Genomic DNA, 22,266 nt, shown 5'->3' on the forward strand with positions numbered 1-22,266 from the left:
AGCTACTGGGAGGAGTCCCTTGTTGGGTTAGCGATGCTACTGTACTAAACAAAAATTTCGGATCATTTTTGTTGAGGTGGATGAGATTTGAGTAATATTTAGCTTTAGCTAGGGTAAGCATGTGTTTATAAGTTATTAAACTATCACTCCATGCTTGATGGAAAACCTCAAGTTTAGTAGCGCGCCATTTGCGTTCCAGCTTTCTACATGATAATTTATGGGCTCTAGTTTCTTCTGTAAACCATGGGGTGCGCCTTTTAGGGGCTCTTTTAAGCTTTAGCGGTGCTATACTATCAATGGTGTCGCGCAGGGCGTCGTTAAAGTTGTTAGTGAGGTTATCAATACAGCCGACATAATTTGGGAATGGTGCCATTACCGAAGGCAGTAGGCCAGCAAGAGTCATCGTTGTGGCAGCATTAATGTTGCGGCTGCTATAGTAGTTATTATTATTAGTTTGTTGACAATGAGTCAGAACTTCAAATTTTATAAGGTAATGATCGGACATTACTTTAGTATACGGGAGTATCGTAACTTTGGAGGTGGTGACACCCCTGACCAGCACTAGATCTATCGTATTTCCGTTGCGATGCGTAGGTTCATTTATTATTTGTGTAAGACCACAGCTATCAATTATAGTCTGGAGCGCCATGCACTGAGGGTCCGATGGGGTATTCATATGGATATTAAAGTCCCCCATTATGATTATATTGTCGGCGTGCGTCACTAAATCAGCAACGAACTCTGAAAATTCACTGATGAAGTCCGAATTGGGTCCTGGGGGGCGGTAGATAACAGCCAGGTGGAGAGGCAGCGGTGTGACAAACCTCATATTAAGCATCTCAAACGAGTTATATTTATTATTTAGGTTCGGGGTAAGATTAAAGTTTTTATTGTGTATGTGAAACGACTTGGTCGCATAGTGATGCAGGTGTGGTTCTCCCAAGGATGCAGACGGCTTCGGACACAGCTTGCAGGTAGGAAAATGATTTATTTTAAATATAAATCATATGATGGATAAACAAAAAACATGCATGTAGCACAAAAGGCAAAACAAAAGGACTAGCGTGGGAGCTAGCAGGAAAAAATAGCATAGCGTGAAAAGCTAGCAGAATCAAAATAGTCGTTAACAGTTGTATGGGAACAAACTACGAAGCCAGACAGAGTGAGGCCAGAGCAAAGACTAAATAGCCCTCTGATTAGCGCCCAGGCAACAGGTGCGCATCCCGAACACTAACCAGAGGCAGGTGCGCACAATCTGCCGTCATGGCCACAGAAACAAACTAAACTCAAGGTGCTGAAAACACGTGACACAAACATAAACAAACTCTGATCCGGGCAGCGGATCGTAACAGTACCCCCCCCTTAAAAGGACAGATTCCAGATGTCCCTTGACACTAAATAAAACTAGAACCCAAAAAACAAGAAATAGTTCGAGAGTCAAGGGAGGGTGGAGGGAGGATTTGGTGGTGGGTCGCCAGGCCACGTGTCCCCGAATCCACCGGGGAAGAGTCAGGTGGCGGCGGCGAGAGGAACGCCGCTGCCGCAGGCGAGGCGGGCGACCACGGAAAGGCCACATTCGTGGCTGCCGAGAAGGTGGGCGTGAGTGGCGCCAGAAGTTCAGCAGCCGGAGAGTTCTACGACTACGTCTCGGGTGCCGCTGCTGTTTGCGCCACTGGCGTCCATTAACAAACCTCCGAGAGCGCCGCTTGCGCAGCCAGACCACTCGAGGTCGCTGAGACAAAGACGAGGAGAGAGCCGACGTCGCCGTGGAAGCAGGAGGAGCCGACGTCGCCGTGGAAGCAGGAGGAGCCGACGTCGCCGTGGAAGCAGGAGGAGCCGACGTCGCCGTGGAGGCAGGAGGAGCCGACGTCGCCGTGGAGGCAGGAGGAGCCGACGTCGCCGTGGAGGCAGGAGGAGCCGACGTCGCCGTGGAGGCAGGAGGAGCCGACGTCGCCGTGGAGGCAGGAGGAGCCGACGTCGCCGTGGAGGCAGGAGGAGCCGACGTCGCCGTGGAGGCAGGAGGAGCCGACGTCGCCATGGAGGCAGGAGGAGACGTCGTCGCCGTGGAAGCAGGTGCAGGTTCTGGTACCAGCCGTGGAGCAGGTGCAGGTTCTGGTACCAGCCGTGGAGCAGGTGCAGGTTCTGGTACCAGCCGTGGAGCAGGTGCAGGTTCTGGTACCAGCTGTGGAGCCGGCGCTGGTGTGGGTACCAGCCGTGGAGCCGGCGCTGGTGTGGGTACCAGCCGTGGAGCCGGCGCTGGTGTGGGTACCAGCCGTGGAGCCGGCGCTGGTGTGGGTACCAGCCTTGGAGCCGGCGCTGGTGTGGGAACCAGCCTTGGAGCCGGGACAGGGGTTGGTCTTGGAGTCGGTGCTGGTGTGAGAACCAGCCTTGGAGCCGGCGCTGGTGTGAGAACCAGCCTTGGAGCCGGCGCTGGTGTGAGAACCAGCCTTGGAGCCGGCGCTGGTGTGAGAACCAGCCTTGGAGCCGGTGCTGGTGTGAGAACCAGCCTTGGAGCCGGCGCTGGTGTGAGAACCAGCCTTGGAGCCGGTGCTGGTGTGGGAACCAGCCTTGGAGCTGGCGCTGGTGTGGGAACCAGCCTTGGAGCCGGCGCTGGTGTGGGAACCAGCCGAGGAACTTGGCATGGTGGAGCTTGGCGTGGTGGAGGTACTGGAGACGAAGCTTGGTGTGTCAGCCGAGGTGCAGGAACAGGTGCTAGCCGAGGTGCAGCTGGAGGTGGCCTAGCTGGCGGTTGTGGCTTAGCAGGACGAAGGACTGGTGGAGGTGGCCGTGCAGGAGGTTGCGGTTTAGCACGCCGGAAGACTGGTGGCGGTGGCCGTGCAGGGGGTTGCGGCTTAGCACGCCGAAAAACTGGTGGCGGTGGCCGTGCAGGAGGTTGCGGCTTAGCACGCCGAAAAACTGGTGGCGGTGGCCATGCAGGAGGTTGCGGCTTAGCACGCCGAAGTTGTGCCACCGCACTAGCACAGTTCCCAGTACTAGCCCCCCCCTCAAGACGCGGATACCAGACGCGCTCTTTGCGGTTTGGAACTGTCTTCAAGGGTGGGTGGGGGGAGGTATGGAGGGGGGTATACTCTTCTTCAAATTGTCCAAATTGACTATTATCATCCCCCACTTGAGATTGGGTGGGAGCACAGGGGGAGAAAATATGTGCAGTGGGCGGAGCAATAGTCACTGGGGGCGGAACCAAAGTCACTGGAGGTGGAGTTTGAAAATCAGAATGTGACTGACTAGACTTACACTTAATAAAAATGTCCTGATAATGTTTTATCTTACAATGAAAGTCATTTGGTATTGGCTGACAGAAAGAATTAGAAGATGGAAAAAAAAAATCTTGTTCAATGATGTCATCAGAAGTGAGCGGAGTTACCTCTTCGGGAGGCGCCAATGACATGACATTACTGTTGCAACTGTCCATGTGACTTACAGCCCAATCGGAGAACTTTTTGGCGAAGTGGTCGATGGGGTTGCCAAACATCTGAGGAGGGGGAGTTTGGGCTGAATGTAGCTTGCTTCGGTCCGGGGGAGGAGTTTGCAGGAGCGGCGCGTCTTGGCGGCGAGGGAAAGACCTCCTGGCCGGCTTCCGTCTTTGACGGCGCGCACGGTACTGCGGTGTAGCGGCGATGTCTTCCGACCAGAGGGAATCGATGGGGATAAGAGAGCCTCCAGGTCCCCACATGAGATTCGACCTCTCCTCCGTCGAATAGCGAAGCGTCTCGGCTTCCATCGCTCGCAACACCATGAGCGTACCTTCGTCCAACTGCTCGTTAGCCAGTGCGGGAGAATTGTTTTCTGCTGGCTTCGTACTGAAACGACTTGGTCGCATAGTGATGCAGGTGTGGTTCTCCCAAGGATGCAGACGGCTTCGGACACAGCTTGCAGGTAGGAAAATGATTTATTTTAAATATAAATCATATGATGGATAAACAAAAAACATGCATGTAGCACAAAAGGCAAAACAAAAGGACTAGCGTGGGAGCTAGCAGGAAAAAATAGCATAGCGTGAAAAGCTAGCAGAATCAAAATAGTCGTTAACAGTTGTATGGGAACAAACTACGAAGCCAGACAGAGTGAGGCCAGAGCAAAGACTAAATAGCCCTCTGATTAGCGCCCAGGCAACAGGTGCGCGTCCCGAACACTAACCAGAGGCAGGTGCGCACAATCTGCCGTCATGGCCACAGAAACAAACTAAACTCAAGGTGCTGAAAACACGTGACACAAACATAAACAAACTCTGATCCGGGCAGCGGATCGTAACAGTATGAGTGCAACTCCCCCACCCCTTTTAATGGGACGGGCAATATGCGCTCCCGCATAGCCAGGAGGAGACGCCTCACCCAGCGCAAAGAAATCGTCTGGTTTGAGCCAGGTCTCGGCGAGACCAATAACGTCAAGATTATTGTCTCTAATGACCTCATTAACTAATAGCGTTTTGGAAGATAATGATCTTATGTTTAAGAAGCCCATATTATAGGTAGTGGGCTGTTTTGAGGAGTTTTTGTTGAAATTATCCGTAGTAGCAATATTAATAATGTTGTGTTTATTATGTGTAGTGCACTTTAAATAATTTCGACCATATCTAGGAATTGATATGACGGGAATTTTCCGATTGTTTGCTTGATGTTGTGATAAACTGAACGCATCATAACTTGCCACCTCAGTAGAGTGCATGTCTACTTCTGACACAGAAAAAACATTTTTTGAGTTGTGTATTGTTCTAAAATAGTTGCTATGTGTGCAGGTATTATCCAGCCTGGCGCTGGCTAGTTCTATTTTAACTAACTTCTCACCCGGACTAGCGCTTCTTTGAGGATTAGCCTTTTCGCTTTGTTGTTAGCCCCGCTCGGCATCCCCGCTTCTGCTTCCGCTCACACCGCTTACGTGTCTTCCGTTGACGGTCCCCGCTGGTACTTGACTCCGCTGCTTTAGAGGCCGTTGGATGTAGCCAGCGAAGAATCCCCATGCTAGCGAGGAGGTCGAAAGTACCCGCATCTTTCAGCCTATAACGGCCCGATCTATCCACATCCAGAATCGTCTGTCGGTCGTATCTGATCACGAAGTGTCCACGCTGTGAGCCAGCCATGAAATAGACAGAATTGACGGGTATTTTTGCCAAATCGCTCTACACTTTCAAGAGCGTCTGCAAGCCGCTGCCATCAGGGCGCCGCCATCTTGTCATACATAGTGAAACTCATTATCTACATCTTTTAGCTACATTCAAACCAGTGTGGGTGGCACTCTGAGCCGGTGGATAAAGTGCCTTGCCCAAGGACACAACGGCTGTGACTACGATGTTGGAAGAGAGAATCAAACCTTGAACCCTCAAGTTAATGGCACAGCCGCTCTCCCAAGCGAGCCATGCTGCCCCAGATAGGAGGATACAATAAACCATGGTAACCGCTAAGCTCGACCTCTTGAATGGAAACAGCGTGGGCAGATTGATATAAATATCGACAGTAACGATTCCAAGTATAGTATCATACAGTGATTGGAACGATATTTTCTATCATCTAAGACATTTTGGGGTCGTTTTTGTTATTGTTTACAAACTCAGGAAATAAATCCCTGGACACTGGAGGACTGTAAGTGTCATGATCCGCTGCCCAGATCATGTTTGTTTAGTTTTCGATTCCCTCACTTCCTGTTTTGAGCACCCCTGGGATTGTGTTTTAGTTGCCATGACTGTAGATTGTTTTCACCTGCCTCTGATTAGTATTCGGGACGCTCACCTGCTCTTGAGCACTAATCAGAGAGTTACTTATTCCAGCTGTTCACCACAATCAGTCTGGTTTCCTTGTTTGCTGTAAGCAACAGTTACATTGGATGATTTTTTGTTTCCTTGCTAAAGATTCCTGTGCTAAGTTTTTCCTTTAGCTCCCCGTACAATCGGCACGCGTCTCTTTTGTTTGTTACCTGTATTTTTGTACGATTTATTAGAATAAATCATTGTCATTACACCTCCTCTCTGGCCTGGGAACGCTTCGGGATTCCCCAGGAGGAAGTTGCTAATGTTGCTCTGGAGAGGGAAGTCTGGGGGTCTCTGCTGGAGCTGTTGCCCCCGCCACCCGATTCCGGATAAGCGGTTGAAGATGGATGGAAATGTCCTACCTGCATATTGCCTCCGTAGTTTCCGTCTGCATCCTGGGAGAACGACCCACGCATAAACATGCGACCCAACCGTAACAGAAGGAAACCAGCAGAATACAGTTATCTCGCAACGGACATTGACGAGTTTGACGAAGGTATGTGGAAGGTGTTAAGAGCGATGGAAGCGGAGACGCTTCGCTATTCGTCCGAGGACAGCGAGAGTCTGATGTGGGGCCCCGGAGACGATGTCCACCGGGATACCATGTTGCTTGACGACGTGCAGAGTGAGGAGATCAGAAGTCTCTGAGGCAGAGGGTAACTTGCGCAGCGGAATGAAGTGGGCTGCCTTGGAGAAGCGGTCAACAATAGTCAAGATGGTGATATTACCTCTGGAGGCTGGGAATCCCGTGACGAAATCCAGGCCGATGTGTGACCAAGGGCGGGCAGGAATGGAGAGAGGGCGAAGGAGACCAGCAAGAGGCCTATGTGACGTCTTACTACGGGCACAAGTAGAACAAGTAGCGACAAACTCACGTGTGTCCTTGGCCATGGATGGCCACCAAAATAGTCTTTGCAGCAGCGATAGGGATTGTTGAAACCCTGGATGCAAGAGAACAGGCTGGAGTGCCCCCAATCCAGGACCCTGGGTCGCAGCTCCCGATGGACAAAAAGCTTGTTAGGTGGTCCACCTCCCGGTCCTGGATTGGAGCGCAGCGCAGTTTTGACCAGGTCCTCCACTTTTCTGCCAGACGTGATGCTTACTGCAGTGTTTCCCACACATTCATTTATTTGTGGCGGCCCGCCACGAAAGAATTACGTCCGCCACAAATGGATTTTTCGGCTTTTGACTCGGTCGACCGAGCAATGGGACTGTCTGTGAATGTTGCTTGTAGTTACACCTCAGGTGCAGTAGGTGGCGGTAGCCTACTATGCACTATGCAATAGCACTTAATTCACCTGGTGGGCCAGAAGAAGAAGAAGAAGAAGAAGAAGATGGACGGACGGAATCAAAATACTCGCCGGCTACTTTTCATAATGATGGCGCTTCCTACGTTTCTACCTCAAACGTCCAAAAGCTGCTGAAAGCCTTGATCCAGGATGCCATGGGGAAAAAAACTTAAATGGTGCCTTTTGTTTACAGTTAGCAGCTTGGTGGCTCATAGCCGGCGAGCTAACGCTTGCTAGCGTGGTAGCATTGCTTCATTTTTACAGGTGTTATAGGTAGATAGTAGTGATGGGTCCGGCAACACCGATGCATGCGTCGAGCTCATAGAGCGAAACCCTGTGTCGGTGCGCGTACCGCTTTTAGAAAGTCACGTGACCGATCATGAGCTATTTTGGTCACGTGACCGATACGCGAACTGTGTCGCACTGACGCCTCCTCTGTGCCCTGTGAGCGGCTCTTTTCTACAGCCGGAGAAATAATAACTAAGAAGAGAAAGTGTCTAAAATTGAATACGTTGGAAAAACTGTTTTTTTTTAAATAAAAATGTGTAAAAATAAATAAATAATTTCCAGGTCCACAAGCATCCTCATTCACAACACGTTCTCTTAGATTTCCATGTTATGATACATGTTCACATTATTTATTGACTGTGTCTAAAAAAGACAAAAAATATATTTTTATTTAAATGAAGTTATGAAATAATCCTAAATGAAATCCAATGACTTGGTTTATATTATTGTATATACTAGGTCAGTGGTTCTCAACCTTTTTTCAGCAATGTACCCCCTGTGATTTTTTTTTAAATTCAAGTACCCCCTAATCAGAGCAAAGCATTTTTGGTTGAAAAAAAAAAAAGATAAAGTAAAATAAAGCACTATGTCATCAGTTTCTGATTTATTAAATTGTATAACAGTGCAAAATATTGCTCATTTGTAGTGGTCTTTCTTGAACTATTTGGAAAAAAAAGATATAAAAATAACTAAAAACTTGTTGAAAAATAAACAAGTGATTCAATTATAAATAAAGATTTCTACACCTAAAGGTAACAATCAACTTAAAGTGCCCTCTTTGGGGATTGTATTAGAGATCCATCTGGATTCATGAACTTAATTCTAAACATTTCTTCACAAAAAAAATAAATCTTTAACATCAATATTTATGGAACATGTCCACAAAAAATCTAGCTGTCAACACTGAATATTGCATAGTTACATTTCTTTTCACAGTTCTTTTTGACAGACATTTTAGTGACAAACCTGAGCTTGTGCTTCACTGAGTTTATGAACTTACATTCATATTTTGTTGAAGTATTATTCAATAAATATATAAAGGATTTTTGAATTGTTGCTATTTTTAGAATATTTTTTAAAAATCTCACGTACCCCTTGGCAAGTACCCCCAGGGGTTCGCGTACCCCCATTTGAGAACCACTGTACTAGGTCATAAAATCAGTGTCAGTTGAGTCGGTCCATAGGTTGCCTGTAGGGATTTTTAATGTCCAGCAGATGTCATTATTTAGTGACACAGTATTGACACAGTATCAATACAGTTTTGCAATGTGTCAAAACACTTCATGATGCCTCATCAACCCATCACTAGTAGATAGGTTATAGCTGCATCGCTCGCGGCTCGTCATATATTTAACGTTAATCCGTGATTTCACCGAGCGTTTCACTGACGGTGAGCAGCCTGACGATGCTTCATTAACACCGCCGCTGTTTGACTCGTGGCCCGGGGCAGACGCACGTAGTAACAGTCACGTGTTACAATACCGACGAGCTAACGTGTCCAGGTTATAAACCTGTTGTCAATAAACACACATGGACTGAAGCTAAATTGTCCACTGTCCACTGCAGCATGTGAATGCAATGAAAATAATAAAATCTGAGCCAACCAGCTGTTAAAATGTTGTCCAGGTTAATGTTTTGGCCATTAAATACCGTTCATTTCAAGATTTCAACTGTGATTGGGCTTTAAACAGGTGGCTGACCTGTTCAGATGAGTGTAACTGTTACTGGTCAAATAATGTGAAATAGCATTTAATTTTACATGTATGCAATGCCATTTAAATGCAATTATAGATAATAATAATAATAATAAATACTGTGTAGTGTTGTAAATAGTCAACGGGAAGGATTCTATTAAGATATAAGCCATGAGCACTACACAGCCAGAAAAAACCCTAGGCAGGACAAGTACAAATATTGGGGCAAGTAGATTTGAGAAGTCAGGCAAGTAGAAAAAAACCTTAACGTTGAACCCTGCATGTGTTGAGCTGCTGCCGCTTAAGGTTAGACGGCACTGTACATAGAGCGCTTCTGCTCGTTAGTGATTAATTCTAATGTTGGATGTTCACTCCTTCACACAGATGAGTATAGAAAAATATTTTCAACGGCCGAAAAGGGCTCGACTTGGAGAGGAGGTAGGCCTACAGTTCGGACCACAGGTGCAACCTGTTCAGCAGCAGCAGCAGGAGGAGGAGGAGGAGGTTGACTGACTGTGGCAGGAAACCTCTGCCTCTGTTTCACTTCATGTTGCTGGTAAATAATATGGTTGTAGTAGTAGGCTAAAGTTAAATTATTTAGTATTCACTAATTAAAGGGGCAGAGCTTTAAGAGACATTTTAGCTTTTATATTTTATAAGATATATTTTTTGTAAGAACCACAATTAATAAATATATTTCAGTGAATCACTAATTGTTCAAATCTGTATATAAATATGTACATAAAATGTTGTAATTATATTCCAACTCCGCGTTCTTCTTGGTCATCGCCGCTGCCGCCGCCCAACCACCCCCCCCCCCCCCGCCCGCCCGCCGACCACACCACCACAAATAGATGCCTGTCCTGTGGGAAACACTGTACTGGGAAGATGAGCGACGTTCTGGCAAAAGTTTCTCGGGTCCGCTGGTCTTTATGCCACTCCCTCTCATCAGGTCAAGGTGCGTTGATTTGTGATTGTCTGCAGGCTTGTCGCTGCGTGGGCGTGCTGCGTGGGTGTTCTGCGCTAAGCGCGAGCAGGGGCGTGTCTGAGCGTGCTGCCAGTGGAGGTGCCGGCAGCATCAACTGCCGATGAAACGCGGGTTCGAGCCCGCGCCGTGACAACAACACAATAATATCAAGCTTCGAAACAACTTTAAGTTCAGTTTGTTCAGTTTATTTATTAATATAGCACATTTAAAAACAACCACAGTTGGCCAAAGTGCTGTACAGACATAAGAAACAATTTGCAACAAAAAAAGGGGCACATAGTGTCACATTTTCATGGTAACACAGAAGGATGAAAAAAAGCCACAAAGAACGCGACTGACACAACAGAGGGGCAGCAGAGCAAGTGTTGCCGACGGACAGACTTCCTGAGACGGAAGGTAAAAACTGTGCAAAGAACAGTATAGTCACCATGTTCGTACTATTACGTTCAGCTCACAACCTCGCTTACTTGTATTTAACACTTCTGGGGCTTGTTAAAATTTGAAGAATAACCAAAATACCAACATTTTCTATACATCGTCTTTTTATTGATATTTCATTTAAAAACGCGGAAGAGATATTTCGACACGAAAATGATTGCTTAAAAATGCTGATTTCCCAGTTTCCGTGAATATTTCACATGCCTTAAATTAGGAGACTTTGTAACCCATTTGGAAATGCTTCTATTATCATTTACATTCCAAATTACATATCGTGCCATATATCATTTTCGCAGGAGGCTACCATATTTATCGCAATATAAATTTTAGACCATATCGCCCATCCCCAGTCTAGGGTGTACTCTACCTCTCTTCCAAAGTCAGCCGGGTTAGCCTCCGCCTCCCTCATGACTCCTATGAGGACCGGCCATATAGAAAATAGATGTACTTATCATATTTTATACAAAACGAAGACTGAAGAACACTGGGGATTGAGAAATGTCAGACCTCTGATAAAACAAAATAGACCATCACTCATAGTCCAGACAATTTGATGAAGCTTGTATTTGAAGCAACTTCCTTAAAGATGGAAGGACTGTCCCTGTGACACAGTGACGCCAGAAGGAGTGGTTAAAAACAGCAAAAGCCGGTCATTTAAATGCTGCCCACGTCTGTACTGTAAAAAAAAGAAGGACTCTGCGTGCCAGCATACATTGATTGCACATCCAGTGTGACCGAGGAAGTCGATGAACCTTAGTACCTCCATGTCCTTCACCATGGACCGTGAGAGCATACAAGAAATACCATACAATAATAAACACGTGATGATCACATGCTTTAACTGATATGACCAAAATCAATTATTTTGATTCCAGAAGCCGCCATTAGGTTACCAAGATGTGTGCTTTACGGCCACAGTCCCTCAGGCGATACACGCACACACATTTTTGGAGGCGTAATTGAATATCTGTCCGCCAGCCAAGAGGTATTGGAAGCCCCCAGTGGTTGACAAAGACTCTCAATGACGCCGTGACCCGCCACATAGCTGCCTCGTAAGTCCGCAATGAGGTGGAAAAGACAAGCAAAGGGTGTGAATTCAGAACAACAACTCACCGAGGTAGAACTCAGCTCAGGATTTCTCCTTAATATTACTGAAAGATGGGGTCCAAATTGATTGTGTAGTGGTTCACACAGCTGACTTTTGCGCAGATAACCTGGGCTCAGTTTTTACAAACCCAATTGGAGATTGATATCCACACTGCCCAGAGTTGGACGTGGTCTACCAGACTACTGTACTTACTATTGGTAGTGCAGTGGTTCACATAGCAGACTTTAAGACAGCAACCATGGGAGTGATTCAATGCCCTAATCAATCCAGGTTGTAGTCTACAGTGTTTACCAATCTGTATTCTCATTTATTTACACTCATTTATTTACAACAACGAGACAAATTGCAGTAGCACTGGTGTACCTTTCCCGTGGGTAGTGTAACGGTTCAGTGTTTGCCACACTACTCTCGAGAGATTGGAATCTTTGGTCTCCCTAGCGGTCCGAGTCCATCCGGATTCATCGTGAGGATTCAATTCAAAATCGATTCTAGATTCAAACAGATTCTCGTAATATATATTATTTGGTATTATAATTATAATGAAACCTTTTCAAAACAGGTTACAGGTTACAAAACCTTTTGGTTGCTGACATATGACGTATACGCATGGATAGTAAGCATGGAAATGGCCTAAAAACATATTTTTTTAAATGTACTCTTAAAAATAAATACAATGTTTAGAAAAATATATAAAAATTTTTTGTTAAAAAAATAAAATAGATTTTTAAACATTAGGCATCAATTTGGAATCGGAATAATGAGAATTGAAATTCAGATGTTAATTGATTTTTTTGAGCACCTCAACTACTATTATTTATTTACCCAACACCACAAATTGCAGTCGCACTGGTCTACCTTTGCCATTGGTAGTGTAATGGTTCACACAGCTGGCGTGGGAGTGACTGCCACTCAATCCTCCCAGTCCAGGGTGTAGTCTACATTGGTCACTGGTAGTGTAGTGGTTCACAGAGCTCACTTTCATGCAGTTGGAATGGGGGAAAATGACCTCTTTAAATGCTCTATTCACAACTCCCAATGAGGTTGCAGTCTCCCTTCAACATTGGCAGTGTAGTAGTGGTTCACTTGTCTTTTATGCAGCCCTCTTGATTGATAGAAATGATTGATTTCAATTCTTGTCACGAGCGCACAAAGTCTAGAGCCATAAAACGCAGACATGCTCTCATCATGACTCGTCCTTGTGTGAAAAAATGAACGCAGCTTACAGAACTGATATCAGCGTTTCCGCCACCACTATATAGTCTATTTACCTGTTGTTTGTCATTGCAGCGACGTCGCTACCGGTCGTATTGGTTATTTAAAGGGAGACGACAAATCTTTTCATTCGCACTGGATGATAGATGCTTGTCAGAGCAGCCATTTTTTAATCTGAGACGCACTTCAATGAAGACGTTTGTGGAGGGGAGGGGAAAAAAGATGAAAAGTCGTTAAAAGAAGAAAAATGTGATGATACGTCTTAGATTCATGTGAGGGTAATAAAACTACAACGCAAGCATCACAAAAAAAAACAATAATACTGTTTCTCTGACCGTTATTCTACTTTAACATTTTTTGTTTTTTTAAATACAACAATAATAATGTAATTTATCATACACAGCACTTATGGTTATATATAAGCAAATAGGCTGGGACTGGCTTTAGCTTTTTGCACAAAAGGTTACCTATTGAACATTTATAACGGTCACAGCTTTACCCTGGAACAGATTAATGCCTCTACTATGAATCTCAGTGCAGTATTACTTGTAAGCTTAAAGTAAATATTTCTATAGTCAAAGATACACAAACCAAATATAGGTTCTTGTTTGCGTAGCAGTCGGAGTGTTGAGGTCATTCGTAAAAGTATTAGCATGCAGCCGCCATCCACTCTGGCTGTTTCCCACAAATCACCTCCTCCTGTCCCACTGGTAGCCTTCCTCAGATTAGACCGGCTCTCTTTCGCCATCCTCGCTCTAAACTCTCCCATGATGCATCTGGCCTCCGGCTGTGTGCTCAGCTGCCTTGACTGCTTGTAATGACTCTTTAGTGCGCTGTCAGACCAACACCTACGAAAAAAAAGGATAAAACCTACCCCAGGACAAACTTTTATCCAGCAAAAGTGGGGGGAAATGACTACTTGGATTTAAACGCCACCGACATTAAACTGTGGCTGTTAAATGTTAATTAAAAACACCAGCATGAAAACATATGTAGCAATAAAATATTTGCATACAAATGTAGAATGATAGAAAAAAAGGTGTTGGTAGATCTACCTCTGTGAAGTTGGCCCACCTTACCATTGCAAATATTAAAATAACACTGCCAGTCATTTGTGCTGGTTTGTGCCGTAAACATTTTTGTTTGTGCCAATACAGTTTTCAAGTTATTCTAAAGTACATTTTCAGATTGGTGACGTCATCTAGCCCCCCCACTTTGTCAAAATCTCCTAAAATGTGTCCTATTAGTTGGTGCTAGGTTTGTGCTAGTGTGTACCAAAAGTGCATTGTCTAACTATTAAAGTTTTAATAGTGTTTTGATGTTAATATTCACACTCATAATGATGTGTGGATGGATAGTGACATATCTATCAATACCTTGCTCCGATCCACATCGACACACAAAACCGTTTTGCAGCACAAATGTAGCATAAACGTTTGGAACAAGTTTGGGGAGATTTTGACATGGTGGAGGGAGCTGGTTATGAATAATAATATGTTAATAAAAATACAAATATCATAGTTACACAACAAAAATTTGCAACACAGATCTGCAAGAGTCAATGATGAGAGGTATAGCAGATTAGTCTCGCATAACAAGTGGCTGGCTAGTTTTTGTAGAGAACAGGGACTAACGTTTATTGATAATTGTCCCTTTTTATGGGGCAAACCGGGCTTGCTGAGGAGGGATAACCTTCACCCTAACCGGTAAGGCGCCATCACGCTTACCAGAAATATAGACTACTATCTGAGTAAAGCTTGACTAACTACACTAGAGCAAGCTCGGACACAGGCAATTACAGTGTCTGTTAGTCCGGGTGAGAAGTCAGTTAAGATAGAACTAACCAGCGCCAGGCTTGAAAATTCCTGCACACATAGCTTTTCTCATAGAATAATACATAACTCACATAATCCTTTTTCTGTAGTGACTGTACCTAAGGTGAACATGCATTCCACTGAGGTGGCAAATTATGACGCGTTAAATCTATCGCAGCTCCAAGCAAATAATCTCAAGATCCCCATCATATCAATTCCTAGATGTGATCAAAACTATTTAAGGCGCACGACACAAAATAAACGTAACGTTATTAATATCAGTATTACAAATACCATTAACAAAAATGCCTCAACACAGCCCACTACCTATATGGGCATTTTAAACATCAGATCATTGTCTCCCATCATTAGTTAATGAGAGCATTAGAGACAACAATCTTAACGTCATTGGTCTCAGCGAAACTTGGCTAAAGCTAGATTAATTTTTACCGCTTAAGGAGGCATCTCCTCCTAACTATACAGGTGCATATATTGCCCGTCCACTTAAAAAGGGTGGAGGGGTCGCACTAATATCCAATGAAAACCTTAACCTTAGTCCAAACCTAAGTAATAAATATAAATCATTTGAGGTGCTTAGTATGAGGTCTGTCACACCGCTACCTCTCTATATGGCTGTTATCTATCGCCCCCTTGGGCCCTATTCTGACTTTATCAGTGAATTTTCTGAATTTTCAGTGATCTAGTGACGCACTCGGATAATATAATTATAATGGGGGATTTTAATATCCACATGAATACCCCGTCAGACCCTCCATGCATGGTGCTTGAGACTATAATTGATAGCTGTGGTCTTAATATAAATAATAAATGAACAAACGCATCGCAACGGTTATATGATAGACCTAGTACTTGTCCGGAGTATCAGAAAATCTGCAAAGACTCCTCCCACCCCCACCAAGGACTGTTTTCACTGCTGGACTCTAGAAAGAGGTTCCGCAGCCTCCGAAGCAGAACCTCCAGGTTCTGTAACAGCTTCTTCCCTCAGGCCGTAAGACTCTTGAACGCATCATAATTATCCCCTCAACTCCCCCCAAAATGGATTAACTCGCTGGAATTAAAAAAAGACGATATAACATACATCCATAAACGTGGATGCATATGAAGAAGTGCAATGTATTTATCTGTACAGTAACCTATTTATTTATTTATATACGCACCGTATGGCTTTTTTATCCTGCACTACCATGAGCTAATGTAACGAAATTTCGTTCCTATCTGTACTGTAAAGTTCAAATTTGAATGACAATAAAAAGGAAGTCTAAGTCTAGTCTAAGTCTAAGTGTCTAAATTAAATAAAAAAATGGATGTCCAGCAACTTTTTGCCTCTTAATGCTAAGAAAAGGGAATTGCTGATTATCTGTCCTGCTCGACACCGACACCTATTTAATAATAATACCACCTTAACATTTGACAGGAAAACAATTAAACAAAAGAGGGTGGGAGTCCCCTCATCAGCGGTCCCTTCCAAGGTTTCTCGTTGTTCCCATTGGGTTGAGTTTTTTCTTGCCCTGATGTGGGATCTGAGCCAAGGATGTCGTTGTGGCTTGTGTAGCCCTTTGAAACATTTGTGATTAAGGGCTATATAAGTAAACTTTAATTGATGATTGATTGATTGATTGATTGATTGATTGATTGATTGATTGATTGACACAGAACCAACATTTAGAGCAAGTTTTGGGAGATTATGACAAGGTGTGGGAGCTGGATGATGTCACTAGTCAGAAAATGTATTTTTACGGAAAAAAACAGCACAAATGTAGCACACATGAATGCCAGTTTTATTTTAATAATTGCAATGATAAGAGGGGCCAACTTCACACATGTAGTACATCGATCTAAATATCGATAGTATCAATACATACATATTGGATCTATCGCTTGTATTCTGTCACGTGACTTCTTCCCGAAAGTGAAAACCAGTGGTGGTCAACGAAGCGAAGATGGCTGTTGTACAGCAAGCAGTGCGCAAACTATCTGAGTTCAAAAGAGGCTTGAATCTTCCTGCAAAAAGCAGATACGAGCAAAAAATCTAACTATGCAATGGAATAGAGCCCTATAATTATCCCCAGGATTATACGTCGGTCGCGTTCTCAGACATATCGAACTATTGTGCTCCAGACGCCATTCTACACGACAAAACAGATGAAAACTTGGAAAAGCATGGAAGTCTACAACTTCTTTGTGTGTAACTGGGTCAAGGAAATTGGTATAAAACTGATCCAGGATAAGTATGTACTGTTTTTTGCTCAGGCAAGGTTGCATTTAAGGATTTATCTTCACGTCTCCTGATGTTGCTGTTGCCGTTTACGAGTAGCGTGTTTTTACCCGTCTTTATCACAATGTAACTATAGATGTCAACATTGTGTATGTGCTGCAAGCTTCATTTATGATTGTTGCCTTTGGTAAAAGCTTAACTCTTTTACGTTTTGCTCATGTTTGCTTTCATTTATTTAGATACGCCAAGTTTGTGCTTTTAGAAACACTTGTAGCAAACGTGTTTAGAAAATACAGAAAATGTCAAGATAATACTTAAATGGGAAATAATAAACGTTGATAACACATCAAACAAACCTTTAATGAAGTGGTCACTGCAAACTCATGCATTCGTTGACTCTGCTCCCTTGGCCTGGAGTGTGAGCTGCTTTTTATCGTCGCTTCATAAAATCTTGCACTTTTCCTACCTTTTTAATTACCTCACGAGGAACTCTGAAGAAACGTTTATCCTTTTTGCGATTTGAACGATTCGTACAGCCGAAAACAACATAAGCATAGGGCATTTTTTCTTCCAGAAAGGCCAAAATGCGCTTAGTACCCATTAAGAACACTGCTAGCTTGGCCATGAGGCATATTTAATGGGCAGGGCGTGAGCCAGAATTGACGTCAGTAAAATCCAAACAACAGTGAATAGATTTAAATTTTTGGTTATGTTGTTCATATTGTTACATTGTAGGGTTGTACGGTATACCGGTATTAGTATAGTACCGCAACACTAATGAATCATGTTTGGTACTGTACCGCCTCTAAAAAGTACCGGTCCTCCACCCCCCGTCGACGTCACGTCGTGTCATTGCTGGTTTACGAGCAGACGAGCATGTTCGGCAGCGCAAACACACGGAGTACTTACAAGCAGACAAGGTGTGTAGACAGAAAAGGGAGAACGGGCGCACTTTGGCTTAAAAACTAACGATAAAGGTGAAGTTATAACACTGAAACGCCCTCATGAAGAGGTGCTTTAAAGACATGGCTAGCTAGCTAGCGGCTAAAGTCCAGCCACAGTCGGCAGTGTTTTAGCTACTTCTAAATCAGTAATCCTCACCTCCATGGCGACAAATTAAGTATTTTCTTACAAGTATCATCCCTGCAGGACGAGGAATAGCTAAACATGCTTCCCTACACACCGTAGCTCACCGGCATCACAATGTAAACAAACGCCATGGGTGGATCTACACCTGACATCCATTGTAATGATACCAAGTACAGGAGCTTATCTAGTCGATACCACAATGATTACATCGATATTTTTTGGCATCACAACATCTTTTTTTGTTTAAAAAAATGTATATTATGTTTATAAACTCAGGAAATATGTCCCTGGACACATGAGGACTTTGAATATGACCAATGTATGATCCTTTAACTACTTGGTATCGGATTGATACCCAAATTTGTGATATCATCCAAAACTAATGTAAAGTATCAAACAACAGAAGAATAAATGATTATTTCATTTTAACAGAAGTGTAGATAGAACATGTTAAAAGAGAAAGTAAGCAGATATTAATAGTAAATGAACAAGTAGATTAATAATGAATTTTCTACCACCTTGTCCTTAATAATTTTGACAAAATAATAGAAGGGAAAATGACACAATATGTTACTGCATATGCCAGCAGACTAAATTAGGAGCCTTTGTTTGCTTACTTACTAGTAAAAGACAAGTTGTCTTGTATGTTCACTATTTTATTTAAGGACAAACTTGCAATAAGAAACATATGTTTATTGTACCGTAAGATTTTTTGTTAAAATAAAGCCAATAATGCAATTTTTTGTGGTCCCCTTTCTTTAGAAATACATTTTGGTACCGGTACCAAGATATTGGTATCGGGACAACACTACTACATTGTTGAGATGGTTATATCTAGTTAAATGTTTTTTAGTAATTTTATTTCACCCTGAATATTGTAAGCAATCAAAGGCAAAAGGGTGAATATTGTTGACATTGTTTCGTTATGAACGCTGGAAAATTATTTGCAAATTAATTTGTATGCAAGCTTTAGGTGTGCTTAAAATCTTTGCGTCATAATCACCATAATATAATTTTGTAAGTGTGTTCATGTTCTAAATAAACTCAATAGTTATGATCAACAAATTAAAGGCAAAATTATAAGCATTTTAAAGTATCGGTATCGACAATGTGTGAACCTGTATTGAATTGGTTTCAAATTGATACCAAATATGCAGCATGAGTATCAGGGAACGTGACCATACAAAAGTGTAGGTTATACATACATAATTATTACAAACATTTAATCGGCCCCTGAAGCATTATTAAATTCTCAAATTATATTGTATTAGTTTTGAATGACTTACTTGACATACTTTCTCGCTTAGTCGGTTTGCCAGAGTTGCTAGGTAGCAACTTGTTAGCTGTCCCATTAACCTCAATAAAACGCTTGAATTCGAGTCAGTTATTTAAAAAAAATATATCCTAACCATATCATCATAGGAGTAATGACACTTTTTGTCCAAATATATCAAAAAATATCAAACTTACCATTGTTCGTGGATTATTATTGTAATCAACACAGCCACGTAGACGAAGACGGGTCCTAACAGATATAGCTGACCATGATATCGCCTGATGAAAATGTTATGTTTATTTTCATAAATCTGCGGTTAAAAATGGATGGATGGATGGATGGATGGCAGAGTTAAAGGACATAACCGATGAAAAAATAATGTTCACCCTTCCCTTTAATTGAATATGTATTCACAGTTTTAGAGCTAACTATTATGACCTCTTGCTGAGGACAACTACAGTATAACATGAGGCTTATAAACAAATATGTGATAGAACTAAATATGAATACATTAAGTACACTTTTATTTGATGAAAATAAAACTTCTAATAATTTCCTGAATATGTTTTGCTTTGCCAACCAGACTTAAAGAAACTGTTAAAAAAAAAAAAAAGAACTTAATCAGGCCCTAAAAGAAATCTACAGGCAAAGTGATTTACGCACAAAGTCCCAACATCAATACGAGGAAGAGAGCACAGCTTTCTCATTTAAATCATTCCCACTTTACTGCTAATTGGCATCATTCATCTTATTACCTATAAAGCAGACAAACACATACTACAAACTACAATGAATGCACTCGGCTCTTTTTGCGATGGTGTTGCCTAATGGCCTTCTTATCGCAGCAAGAGAGCGCACTTAGAAAAAATAGAGAAAGTCTGTGGAGACCCTGAAGACCCTCCTTGACAAAGCAGAGATCTGGGGGTCTTACTTGTGTTTACTCCACAGCAAAATATTTGATTGAAAACAAAAAGCAGAGTCAGGGAGTTCCACAGGGCTCTGTGCTGGAACCAATGCAATAATCCAATTCCAATGCAAGCTCCCTCGATAAAACATTTCCAAAAATGATGATACCCAACTTTGTAATTTGTTGTAAGTGCATTAATTGTGTGCTTCAGGGTTGATTTTAGGGTTACTCTTATGGTTTATTATGGTATTGGGTCGAGGTGGGGGAAATACATTTTTAGATGCATCGCAATTCGGACATGGACGATTATAAAATCCATTAGTAAACTTCAATAATCGATTTATTCATTGTAAATTAAGTAATGCTGACAGTTATCATTTTTGGCTGACTGCAGCGAGACCTCACCAAGAGATCCAACCAGCTTCTTTATTATAGGGCACTAATGTTCCAGTTTTGCACACATTTGCATTACCGGTAATTTGAGAGTTGCAAATTGTCAGAATAATTGTATCTAAGTTATCACAAAACTTTGTGTTTCAATGAGTTACCGGCGAGCAGACAAAAGCTGTCTTTGATTTTACCAATAAAAAGGCTTGTAAAACTCCACTGTGTAGGATGGGAAGCGACATGAAGATGTTGGTTTCTTTCATCTATTGTAATCCACAGGAAGATTTTGTCTTGACCCGAGATCTACAAAGCGGAGAGGAAGCAGGACCTGACCCCCCTCCAGGCACCTTTTCTTTGAACTGTTTTATATCCAAAGGCTACGGCTGTTTACGACCCCCCCTTCCTTTAGAAACAGCTGTTGCCATGTAATCAAGGAAAGTCCAAATAAAAGAGGAGGCGTGTGACCTTTCGTCAGAGCGTGGTGGAAGACTGTAGAAAAAGAGTACAGCCCAGACGTTTCTCCTCAATGAGCTAAATTGAATTATGTCTGTTTAATTCCTTGCTTCTTGTCTGTTTAATAGATGTCATCAGTGTTTGAACCTGACACAAGTAATAAACGCTTATTTAGTGAAACGAAAAGAAATGTAAAACTCCATCAATATACCTCAATTAAATGTGCATCAATAATCAATTTTTAATCTAATCGTAGCTCCTGAATTGTAATCAAATCGTGAGCTGCCCAAAGATTCCCATCTCTAGTATCTTTCAGATTTGCGTTGACCTCATGAACCTTCGCGGACCCTGAGATCCTGAGGGTTTCGTCTCCTGATTATTCCAAAAGTCAGGACACAAAGATTAAGTTTACACTGCAGGCCAAAGTGGCCCAAATCAGATTTTTTTTCAGAACTGATTTTTTCCAGCTGACTGTTTACACTGCAAGTAAAATGTGATTTTTATCAGACTCCAATGTAAACACGCACAGGACCCAACGTGGCCCCGACGTCACTTGCATGCGCACTTCGATAGAGTGAAAATAAAGGTAGTTGTTACTACTACAAAATAAAATAAATGTTATATATAGTCTATTATTTGTGCACTATTGACAAGTGATGCACTGAAAATTTGGTTGTCTTGAATAGAGTTTTCTCACCGAAACTGGATGTTGTGATAAAGTATCCATTTCCGCTGGCACACGAATGACGTAGCTCGCCCAAAGCCGACGAAAAAGTCACATTTGGAAAGATCAGATTCCAATCGGATTTGGACTACCTCCTGATGTGGCCTGGATCTGATGCTAAAAGATCAGATCTAAAGCACTTTGGAGCGTTTAGACTGGCAAAAAATAATCAGATCTGTGCCACTTGATGGCCAAAAAAAATCAGATTTGGTGTGCGGCATAAAAGAGGCCGGAGTCACGAGATGGCATCTTCCCACCATTATGGCCCCCAACTATGGAACAGCTTGCCGGACGACCTCAGGACTGCACAGAACGTTTATGTTTTTAAGAGCAGGCTTATTAAGACACACCTTTCTGATGTGGCTTTATGTAATATTTATTCATTTTATTGCAGTCATTCATACTTTACTTTTTATCTAATTAGTTATGCCTGATTTGATTTAGTTTTATTTATTTATTACATATTTACAGTATATTTATTTTTTATCTTCATAATACTTGTATTTTTATCCAGCTCATAGTTCTTACTTATTTTACATGTTTTATTATTTTTACTTTCCAGCGTTCCTCAGAGGGAGTCCTCTGCATCAGGGGTTATATCG

General features: G+C 42.7%; 1 protein-coding gene across 3 annotated transcripts in view; it reads right to left on the reverse strand.

Annotated features, from left to right (window-relative positions):
- Positions 1–22,266, reverse strand: part of lg07h8orf34 (linkage group 07 C8orf34 homolog) — a 108,988-nt gene that overhangs the window by 82,220 nt on the left and 4,502 nt on the right. The window contains exon 1 of one of the 3 annotated variants that reach the window (XM_061964742.1): positions 19,388–19,647. The exons of 1 other annotated variant lie outside the window; for it this stretch is intronic. In XM_061964742.1, coding sequence (XP_061820726.1) covers positions 19,388–19,390 — 3 coding nt within the window. In that variant the 5' untranslated portion in view covers positions 19,391–19,647. Of the gene's footprint in view, positions 1–19,203; positions 19,341–19,387; positions 19,648–22,266 lie in introns of those variants that run through there. One more of the 3 variants, XM_061964741.1, reaches the window with a different exon arrangement.

Source organism: Nerophis lumbriciformis, linkage group LG07, assembly GCF_033978685.3.
Source record: "Nerophis lumbriciformis linkage group LG07, RoL_Nlum_v2.1, whole genome shotgun sequence".
In the NCBI taxonomy this organism is placed as follows: domain Eukaryota; kingdom Metazoa; phylum Chordata; class Actinopteri; order Syngnathiformes; family Syngnathidae; genus Nerophis; species Nerophis lumbriciformis.